We start from the raw sequence: 12185 nt of genomic DNA, 5'->3' as shown, positions 1-12185 counted from the left end.
AAAGGAATATCTACTTAAATCTTTTTAGTCTTACAAGTTTGAATTGACCAGTGTTATACATTTTAGCATATTAATATTGGATAATCTATTAATTTTCCAGACTAGAATGAATATAAAAGATATTTCATACATGCATGTTTTAATTTACTTGATATTATTAATCAGATATTTATTGTAAATGTTTCTGATGTGATATAATTCGAATACCAGTTTTTAGGTAATAATGTAAATATTGGATAAACTAAAACACGATCGCAACATATGAATTTTTTTATAACTAGATATAGACAAATTTATTATCTCATTATTTATAAATTATAGAAAATTAAGCGTTGTTAAATATCTATTTAATAGCCACAATTATAATGAAGTGACTTATTGTGCAGCATAGCTTTGCATATATTATATATATATATGTGTGTATATATATATATATATATATGTATATATGTATATATAAAGTGTGTGTATATATACATATACACATATATGTATATAGAATGTGTATATATATACATATATACATATATATATACATATATATATATATATATATATATATATATATATATATATATATATACGGAATTGATATTTAAATATTAGTAATTCAATTTTTAAAAGCAATCCATTTTATATATAAAAAAAAAACAATATTGAGATAAACTAAATTATTAGACACAAATTGAAATGAAATGATATAAAAATAATTTGCGAATACTATATGATTAATATTATAATATAACTACTTAAAAATGCAGCAGCGTAATGAGCTATATATCATGCAATATATCATTTTAATAATTACATGCCTACTTAATCATTTATATAAACATGACTTAAATATTTGTCACAATATTCGATTGTTTGTTATTATTCTAATATAATATAATTAGTATATATAATCAACATTTATCAATGATCTTTAAATATTCTTGTACTAAGGAACGATTATAATCTAATTTTGGCCTATAAAATATATGCTGATTTAAAAATGCGGATTTTGTAAAGGAAATTTTGAGTAGTTATTTTTGCATATCTTCGTTAAAATTAAGATGCTATTTCTAGTGATTTTTGTATGTTTTGCGATGCTAAATATTATATTATCGAATTATTATGTATAACAATTAGGTAAAAAAAAAAAAAAAAAAAAGAAATAAAGTTTTTTAATATATAACAAAATCATGTAAACACGAAATTTAAAAATATTATATATTTGACTAGCAACAAATTATTTTTGTGATATGTAGGTCTGCAAAATAATAAATAATTTTAATTGATTATATATTAAAACATTTTTTTAAACAAAGTCTGGTGTTTTGCTTTAGTGATACAATGTTTATTGGAAAGCAAAAGTCGTACATACATTACTTAATACACAGCATATGACACACATTAGGACGGATTGTATCAGGGTATCAATATTAATAATAATAATAGTAATAATAATATTGTGTAAATACATGAGAAATGTAAATGTATGTATGTGTTGTATATATAATGTACACACACACATATATATATATGAATACATAACACAAATTAAGGATGACTAAGGACATAAGCAAAAAAAAAAAATTGCCTATTATTAATGTTGTAATGTATCTATATATTGGTACTCCAATGAAATAGTGTGTCATTTAAAATGCTTACATTTACATATTATGCTTTATGGCATTACCTAAAATGAAAAAAATGGAGTCACAAAAGGGATCTTCAGCATTGTATATACTATATCAAGCATAATATGTAAACATGACGTAATGAATGTTTGTCAATAGTTATACAGAAGCATAACAAAGGTAAAATTTATATAATATAAAATAAAAAAAAAAGACAACTCCTGTGACGAAAAAAGAGTTTTTACTATAATATATGATAAACAATTACTTACATTTATAATATTGTGTATATTTTAAATCTATGTTATGCTTTATATGCAATTATTGACATTTATATAAGTACATCTCAGTAAAATATATAAAATACTTCCATCTTCTTTAACTATGTCATTCGTTATTTTCGTAAATAAATACTTATACATTCGATTAAAATTAAATTAAGTACGAATCATTTTAATGAATTAATTTGAAAGTAAAAGAAAACAACTATATGTCATATATTATTCATTATTTTGATCTGTATATCTAACAGAAAAAGTGAGAACTTTCTTCCATAAATATTTATTAATATAACACATATTGTTATAGCGGAATTAGTTAAATTAAAAATTTTTTGGCCATATCCGTCCATAGAAACATTTTCTGATACAAAAATGATTTATCAGTTAAAAAAAAAAAAAAAGGTAAAAGAGAAAAAAATAGAAAATAAAACACAATAAAATATAATGTAAACTACAATGTTCGAAATTTACTTTAATAACGAATAGTACGAATAACAAATTAAAGTGAATTCTTATGGAACATTTTTTTTCTCCTTCTGAAAAAAAAATTATTTCTTAGTTTTGTTAATGGATCATAGTCACAAGTATGTATTTATAAACTTGCTATGTTGAATGTTATTTAAAATTAAAGTGTGTAATATATTTTTTGATGATTTACTTATTAAATCTCAAAATTAACAGCTTTATGCATATGCACATTTGTATTACTAAAATCTCTCTCTTTTTATATATATATATAAATGCAGCATACATTATATTACCAAAACAATGTATTATTTTCCATTCTTATTAGTTTGTCTTATTAATCTCTTTTAAAACATAGTAATATATATTCTCCAATAGTTTGTTTTTTTTACACAACAACTTTTATCTAATATATGAAGAATATAATACAGCCTTTCCAGTTTGATTGTATATAATTTAAAATATTAAGCAATACTGTTAAGCTGCACTTATGTAATAAACAGATTGTGCAATATTATCTGAAATGTTTATATATAAATTGTAATATAGTTTGATTAAAATGATACCTTGAAATCATAAAAAAATATATTAATTTTTATCTATTTAAATATCATTAAAATGATTTTTTTATATTATAATTTTTATAAATGTTTTATAAAAAATTTTATATAAAAATTTCTTAAAAGGTAAGTATCAGTCTCTTATTTATTATAAAAGATTTTATTGGAAGATTCAGATATTAAAATTTATTCATTTCCATATTTTAAATAATATTGAAATAAATATTATGATATTGATCTGTCTTGTGACATGCTATAAAAGTAAAGTATTATTAATTATATTTGAAAATCATAAAGTTTATAATATTGCACAATCTATATAAGTCTTGCATAAAAATCTTGGCTGATTAGAATTATTATTGTTCTCACGTTCGTAGTTGTAAAAATATTGTCTGTAAGAACTTTCCTTCTTTATATAATTTTATATATAGTATGCAATAACATGATGGCAATATCTTAATATTAATAATAAAACAGTGTGTATATATATATATATATATATATATATATATATATGTATATTATATATATGTGTTCATATATATATATATATATATATGAAACTGTTGTTATATATAATATGTTATTCTAATAAGTAACAGTATACATGGCTCTTAATTCTTGCTTCTGGAAATGTCTTTTAAGATACATATTACTTATATCAATCTGACACATACACACATATATATATGTATGATATGATATATGTGTATATATATATGTATGTGTATATATATATATATATACTAACTCCAGAATAAATTTATTTTTTAAATGTAAAGGCACATTGATATAATATATAAATGCTTGAACCTTTTTTTCTTTATAGTCTTCATATCGAACACAAGCACCATGTTTTATCTGGTATAAATGCATATTTAATGCACATTTACTGAACTGTAAGGACACTTATTTATAATATATTATTAAAAGATCTGTGAGTTAGTATCATAATACTATGAAACATAAAGCATACTTAAATGCAATGTAAAGATACAAAAAACGTCAGTTATGCATTTGTTTGTTTGCTTGTTCGTTTTTTTTTTTTTTTAAATAATATATAAATGCAAACTTCATTTTAAAGTCATATGACCTACTTATTACTATAAAAAATACCTTTTTCTTCTGTCAAATACTTTATCACACGTATTTCTTTACTTATTTGGAAATTATAAATTTATGTGATCTATTTATATATATATATAAAAAAAAAAATTAAAAAGAAATAAAAACTAAACAAGATGAAAAACAAATAAATAAACTGAAAAAAAAATCATATTAATTTGCTGCCATTATTTCATCAAGTATATAATAGGAATGTGTTGGGAGTAAAAATAAAAGGAAATAACAAATATATAATTATCGATTTATAGCTGTGTGGTTATTACCGTTTTTCTAGTTATGACTGTTTGTTTGCCTGGAGATTGTTCTGTTGTTGCAGCTTGAGATGGATCTGCTACCAACCATGGACTGATATCAGATACAGCTGGGCTATCATCCTTTACAATAGACAGAATAAAAAATCATATGATATCAATTACGGATGATAACAAGCACATTTTTTATTTCATTGATCACAGAAATGTATCACAGAATTTTATGCACACACATAATTAATATATAAAATGAAGCAAACGAACAGCTAGCATTATAGGTCTTAAATATAATTTGCAAGCACCAGAGGGATGTAACTAACCTTGTGTGTAATTGTTGTTCTTATAGTTTGAATCTCTTCAGTTTTAACAACTCTTGCTTGAGTTGTTTTATCAGTAGTATCTGGCTCATTTTTCTTTTCCACTGTAGGTTGTAATTCTTTAAATGGGTTTAGTAAACCCAAAAATGGATTAGAATCTATAAAAGGATTTGTATTCTTTTTCTTTTCATCTTCTGTACTGACTGTGTCAGTAGTATCAGAACCATCATTAGTTACTTCACTCTTGCTATCAGTAGTAAATGGATTGAATGGATTTTGAGATTGATTTGATTTTGGGTTGAATGGTGTAGTTGTTTGTTCTATTTGGCCCCAATTGTCCAAGGAGAAATGTGTTACGGTTACAGTGGAATCTGATGATGGGCTTACTTCAGCTCCACTAACAGAAAGTGTTAATTTGTCTCCACCCTATAGTCAAGGAAACGCAAAAGAAAGCAAACGACTTTATAGCTGAAAGCTGATTATGCAAAACAATACATAGGACATAATTTCAAAGGACTAGACTTTATCATTTTCTTGTGTACCTTCTCCTACATATATATGTACTTTACAAATGTATGTGTTTGCAGACTTAATTTTTGATATAAGTAGACAAATTCACAATACAATTAAATACATATTAAGCGAAATAAATTCTATAGCAAAATAAAAATAGCAAGTTTTTCTAACTGTGACAATTTAACTAAACTTACCACTGAAACGATAGTTGCTGCATCAGAAGGCTGACTATTTTTGACTGTAACTGCAGATTGATCCACAGATGTAATAGAAATTAAATTAGAATTTTTACCCTGTTCAAGGGATTTTGCTTTCAATATATTACATTTAAGTGATTCTGGTGGTATCGGAGTACGAGGTGGTAAAGATGAACTACCACCAACTTGATTATTAGGTACTAATTGCACTTGATTAGCTACATTGTCGACGGGTAATGTAGATTTAACAGGTTCAGATTCTTTTTCGGTATTAACAACTGCTGTTTGATTTCTTGGTTCGAGAGGTTGTTGATCTTTAGCAAGGGATTTCAACAAAGAATCTACCAAAGGTGATGATGCCCCTTGAACACTGGAATCTGACGATTTTGTACTAGCGTGACTTGGCTGACGTTGCAGAGGTTCTTCTTCGGCTAAAAATTATAATTTACATTTTCTACCTACTCCAAAGTACTAGTAAAAAAAAGGCCTAAAGAAAATATATTTATTACTGACTAGTAAGTGGTTGTTGTAACTGATCTACTTGTTGGCGTTGACGTTCTCGTAAAACATGACTTTGTCGACGCGCGTATCTTTGACTCGGTCGGCGTTCAAATTGAACAGTACGGCGAGCTCGATTTAATTGAGTAGTTTGAAATTCTGTTTTTCCACTATAACGAAAACGTGATCCCATGCGGAAAAAGTTTTGACGACCACTCGTACCCTTGACAGGAGCACGTAAACGAAAAAAGGCATGATGTTCTACTGCACATTTCCACAAATGCTTACATGCTTTCTCATTGACTAGTCTAAAAACAAACGTATGCTCCTGTTCTCCTCTTCCTTCATCATCTTCCTCTACCACTACCAATGTTAATTTTTTCTTTTTAAAATCTAAACGACCAATTTTTGGCCAGAAGAATAAGCCAATTTTCTGCATTCCTTCAAAAACAAGTATTCCAGTTGGCGTTAAACCCAACGAATATTCACATGCATCTTTACCAAGAACTGTATGCATATCAACTCCATACATATCTAACCACTTTGCTTTACTAAGATAGGCCGATTCGGCTTGTGCTGGACTGAGACCCGAACATTTGGCATATTCTTCAAGTATTTCTAATTCCATTTGTTCTGTTTGCCCCGGGACAAATCTGAATTCAGATACCGTTGCAGCACTATGCATGGTTGGATCATAGTCACCTAATTCAGCTAAAATAGATATTACTATCGTTATATACAACTATATTCCTTGTTATCAAACGTCGTAAATCTTTTTAAAAATACCCACATTGAAGAGCTAAGGCAGCTAACTGAACAGCCACTTGATGTGGACAATGAAGTTTACCTTCTAATACATCCTGTTTTAATTGTAAAAAAAATTGATACCGAGTTAATTCTTCGCGCAATGTGTTTGGTTCTGAAGAATAAAACTTTACTTTGAGTCTAAGTGTATACGGTGGTCCGACTATATAAGAAAAAACAAAAATAAGTTAACAATGATACCATCTTATGTTGTAACGATATATTCACTATAGGTATTAAAATTTCTATAGATCTGCATCTTACTATTAACAACTAAAATTACAGTGCTCACTTTTTACTTGTTTTTTTATCGGTTTTGTTGGATCCAACCAATGTTGGACGTTATTACTATCCGTATATTGCAATCCAAAATAATCTTTTTCTATCAGATCTAAACTATAAAATACCTGTTCATATAAATCACTGGCTAGAGCTTTTTTCTGTAAAAATAAATAAACAAATAAACAAATAAATATATATAAATAAAAATATATATAAACAATCGATTATTTGGTTATACAAAATTTGTGTAAATACATATGCATATATAAATGTGTATTATATATATATATATATATATATATATATATATATATATGAAAACATACCGATAATTCTATAGGCAAGTCAGTTCCATCTAATAAAACAACTCTACATTGCACAACATTTTTATTGCTAAGTAACCTCTGATTTTTAATCTGGGACGAGGTGTTTTGCCCAGTTACACTACGAGCTCGTCGTCGCGAAAGAAATCTCAACATTTTCTTTCTCGTTTGTAATTAAATTACACTCTCAAAAGAATAATGTAAATATTTTGTATAAATCGTCTTACAAAATGCATTATAAACTGTAATGTGTTACGATACGAATTCCGCCCAAGCTACGCTTGGGGGGGTTAATTTCAGACACTGAAAACTTAAATGGCTGCTTTGTAGATAAGTCAGTTTGGCTTATAACGGAACTGCTGGTATATTCTTAATAAAAGTATAAGCAAATAAAATACTACGAAGTAGTGGTAACACGGATACGTTCGGAATACTTAAATTAAGAAGAAGTCCCACGTTCTTCACGAAACGTAGAAAATATTTTAAGAAAATATATTAATATTATCACAATATCGTATATATGTTAACATATAGAAGCCGAAAGAAATTTAAAAAAATTACAGTACAGCTATTTAACCGATCGAGTTCACGTTGTTTGTCGTTCGAATACAAAACTATTATCATGTAGATAGGTGACGTTGTGCTGATCCCGCGAATAACACAAGTGTCATGGCGGCTGTGATTTGATTGGTCGATTATTTGCCGCCTACGAAACACGTGTATAGAAAAGATACGAATAAACAACAATAGTTCGATTATAACTTAAAAAGCAAAAGATATTTGAAAATGATTAATATCGATTATTCCAATGCGAAAGTAATACAATAATCCTTAATCCTAAAATTCGATGTGCTTGTGCAAGACGTATAAGATTAGATAATTCGAGAAATAATACTACGCGAATAAATATTAAGAGAGTTACGATATTGACGCTTCAAAGTTTCGTAATCGACTGATCTATCAGAGCCATCGAGCTTGTTATTGTTTACACTTTTATAACTTCGTATTTCGAGCGTTCCACAAATAACATACGATGTGTATAAATGAATCTATCATTGAACTCGAATTTTAAGGTTACGGGTCAACGGCCAATGTACATACATATGTTTGTATATAAAACACATGGACATGTACATATAAGTTGAACGTGCACATGCTGTTTGTCGTTCATCGAGTCATTGTATCCGGCATAGGCTAATCGTTATTACATATGCACGCTACATTAAGGCAGGTCGCTGATGCATATCGAGGAAGGGCTCGAGAGAAAAAAAAGAGAGAAAGAGAGAGACAGAAAAATAGATGGAAAGAGAAAAAGAGAGAGAGAGAGATATCTAATGAAATTCGTCTTTTCATTCATTCTTTCTCTCTCATTTTCTTTTTTCACATAAAGCAGTACTCAAAACGAATTCTTTTTGTAAAATCGAGATCTTTACGGTTATCACCCTGAGGCATATCTGAAAATCAGCGTTTTTTAATCTCTTTCGTTTTTTTCCTCTCTCTCTCTCTCTCTCTTTCTTTTTTCTGATTCTTTTCTTCTTACTTTTTCATCGTTCACTGCTCGTTCACGATTCACGTACGTCTTGCTAACTTCCGTTCGTACATTTGAATGCAGTCTAAATCGATTACCGTGGCCATTGTCGTTGGAATCCATTGTCGTACGAAACGAATCAACAGCGTAGGACAATACGTAAACCTTCGCGCGGACTAATTAGTTTTCCTTGTCAAACGAGAGTGATCCTTAGGTATACTATATATACATGTACATTCATAGAAAAATATGTTTTATAAAAATATTTCATAAAGAATCTGAATATTACGTTTCATACGCACATTTTTTTCTTTTTTTTTTTCTTTTTTTTTTCTTTCTTAACAAGGATTTCACATGTGCGTTTCACATTTTTTGCTCATTAAGAAAAATTACGTTTAAAATTGAATAACAGCAGAATACGAATTATCGCGTATAAACCAGAAAGAAATTCCAATTACGTAGAAAAGGAAAAAAAAAAAAATAAAAGGAAAGGAAAAAAGAGAAAAAAAAAGGAAATAAAATAAGACGCACATCGTTGGTAATTCTTCGAGGATAGAAAGCAAATCATTATTAGCGGATAATCCTGATGATAATCTCTCATTGAATTTACTTATCGCTTTCTTCCGATCTCGTTTCTCTTGATAAGAATTTCTAATTCGGAAAGTAATGCGACTACTTCGGAGAAATCCTTATGTATGTTAAATATGAATCATTCTCGTATTTCTAACGAATGGAATGATTATTATCGCTGATCGACCTTTTTTTTTTTTGTTTTTCTGCAAACGTTCATTCGGTCTCACAAGAGTCATGCGATACGTTGCTGTTCAACTGACTGACAAGCCGAAGCGATTAAAAGCGGATAAAGCTCTTTGTGCAGGCAGATATGTATATATGTAGATACACACACATATATATATATATGTACATATGTGTTTACATAGAGCAGAGAGCAAACGAGAGAAAGAGAGAAAGAGAGAGAGAGAGAGAGAGAGAGAGAGAGAGAGAGAGAGAGCGAATTGTTTCCTTCGATAACGATTCGGATATCCTCACTCTACCCAAAACCAGCGATATATCAATACGATCGATCGTATTTCCTTCTCATTTTAACGAACTCATGCGTGTATATTTTCAAATACCGTAAGGTCTTCATGCTTGAAAGGATCATTCAAACGATTATTTATACGTATCTATACCGACATTGAGCTTTCCTTTATAAACTCACGTATTACACGTAATAAAGATAATGATCTACGATATATATATATCGATGTAATTTTATATCCAAACAATATTGAAATTTATCGTATTCTTCGATCATTGAATAATGATCTATTACACACGTTCGTCGATACGTGTAATATCATATTTATTAGCACTTCTACTTTAAATTACTGGGTATAAACACAAAGAGAAGAATAAATCATTCACGTAGGACAGGTGAATCATACGGTCTTTATCTTCTCTCTCTCTCTCTCTCTCTCTATCTCTCTCTCTCTCTCTCTCTCATTCTTTCTTTCTTTCTTTCTATAAAAGTGATCGTGACTAGCGTAAACAATCGAATATACACACATACACGTGTATATACATATATACGTATATTTATATTTCTTTTGTTTAAACAATGATATTCGATGATATTAAAAAGAAACAAAAAATATTTTCATTTTTCATTGTTCTTACTTGTTCATTTAATTATTAATAAATTGAAATATTTGTAATTATATTTTATTATAACCTTTCAAAAACAGAGGATTATATTTTCAATTGGACTTATCGTCCAATAAGCTTCAGATAACGCTCGCTTTTCTTAATAATGACAATAGTAATAACGATAAAAAAAAAAAGTATATCGGAACTCAGTCGTTGACGAAGGAACGAACGGTCCAAACGCGATAACGGTTCTGTGATGTCTGGTTTCGACTTAATCAAATTTTATGAAGCACTCGTAATCGAAGAGCGTGTGACACGTGTCGTCCCCCTCTGCTGCGCAATACGTAATAAAAGAGTTTGATTCAAGAATCTATTTATAAATACATGGTGAATATTAAGTTTTAATTTACATTTCATATATCTTGTGTTTTTATCTAATGGATTTTTATATGTAGTTATCGTTGCTCATGTTTTAACCATCTATGTCCTACTAAAAATAATTGAAGAATTTGTGTGGTTATAATTTTGTGTCATTAACATTACTAAACTTAATTTTCTTGCTATCGCGAAAAGTAGTGTCTTAATTATTTGTGTAAGAACTTTAATTGGTTTAAGTTTTATTTATTAATGAGTTACTTTTTGATATCATCTTAGTTATATAATTTAGTATTTAGTCTTTAATATAGGTGTTAAAACATAAGATATATTACTTTTTTGTTACGTCTATTGTATCGTTTTTATTAGAGTTGATATTGGTATTTGTGAAACAGTTATATTTTATGGTAATACAGATGCATTATTTACCAGTTTCGTGGTAGGAGAAGCTTTTTTATAATTTTTAATTTCACAGTTTCCTATTATAATAAGAGATGTATTTAATAATTGTATGATATATTTATTATTTGCAACGATAAAGTATTGATCTATATTATTTTAGAAAATAGCATAGAATTGTAACTTGTTTACTAGTCGATTTAGACCTAATTCATCTCTTATCATATAATGCAAATTATCTTTAGTTTTATTGGCTCTTATAAAACTATTCTCTTTGTATTGGAATTAATCTGAATAAAATTGTTTCTTACTTTTATTGCTAACTAGTAATTAATAGTTTGATTTTATACGTACATTCCTAAAGTTAACGAAATTATTTACTAGTTTAATTTTATAGTTTTTTTACTAGGAAAATCTTTCTGCGTTTATCATTTTGAGTATTCCATACCACGTTTGAATTTAACTACGTCAATAATGCAGTCATCATTATTATTTTGAACTTGAACTATTACGAAATTGAAATCTTCATCTGTAAAAGTGTCTTGCCATGACACTCAGTTTACATGTTTTGTTTTACAATTATCATATGACGTAATTTTTGTTGTATTAGTGTTAGTATTACTTAGATCATGTCGATATATAATAAACTCTTTGTTAATATTTATTTAAAAAATTAAACTTAATTACTACTACCTATACAGAATGAAATGAATCAGTTGAGAATCAATTCAATTGTTTTATAAAAAAGGAACGAAATCATTTTCGTCTTCGTCGACCTACTTGTTGGAATACTTATATTTGAAAATATTATGGACGTACTAACCTAAGAAACAGCGTCCTTTGTAAACACGTTTAAGTTCGGAAATTTATGTCACATCTTCAAAATTTCTTCGTACTTCTTTCGCGTGACTAATTACACTTAACAAAAGAACAACGTCATATCCCGTAGAATATTATTAAAAGTTATCGTCGAACAAAAATTTCTTTAGAAA

At 27.7% G+C, this 12185-nt stretch overlaps 1 protein-coding gene across 3 annotated transcripts; it reads right to left on the bottom strand.

The window, feature by feature from the left end:
* Window positions 1–2358: 2358 nt before the first annotated feature.
* On the bottom strand, window positions 2359–11982 carry LOC127062987 (band 4.1-like protein 5). 3 transcript variants are annotated; one of them, XM_050992074.1, is made up of 8 exons: window positions 7245–10269; window positions 6929–7076; window positions 6623–6799; window positions 5848–6543; window positions 5332–5765; window positions 4625–5047; window positions 4317–4427; window positions 2366–2439 (listed from the first exon to the last, which is right to left on the bottom strand). In XM_050992074.1, the coding sequence occupies exons 1-8, from the start codon at window positions 7395–7397 to the stop codon at window positions 2416–2418; spliced, it is 2166 nt and encodes a 721-aa protein (XP_050848031.1). In that variant the 5' UTR covers window positions 7398–10269; the 3' UTR covers window positions 2366–2415. The 3 variants fall into 3 exon arrangements, with proteins under 3 accessions (XP_050848033.1, XP_050848031.1, XP_050848032.1); XM_050992076.1 differs by lacking the exon at window positions 4625–5047 and having other exon boundaries at window positions 2359–2439; window positions 7245–11982; XM_050992075.1 differs by lacking the exon at window positions 2366–2439 and having other exon boundaries at window positions 3838–4427; window positions 7245–10265.
* Between the last annotated feature and the right edge of the window lie 203 nt (window positions 11983–12185).

Source organism: Vespula vulgaris, chromosome 4 (assembly GCF_905475345.1).
Source record: "Vespula vulgaris chromosome 4, iyVesVulg1.1, whole genome shotgun sequence".
Lineage (NCBI taxonomy): Eukaryota > Metazoa > Arthropoda > Insecta > Hymenoptera > Vespidae > Vespula > Vespula vulgaris.
The sequence above is the reverse complement of the archived record's forward strand: the minus strand, read 5'-3'. Positions and strand labels throughout refer to the sequence as shown.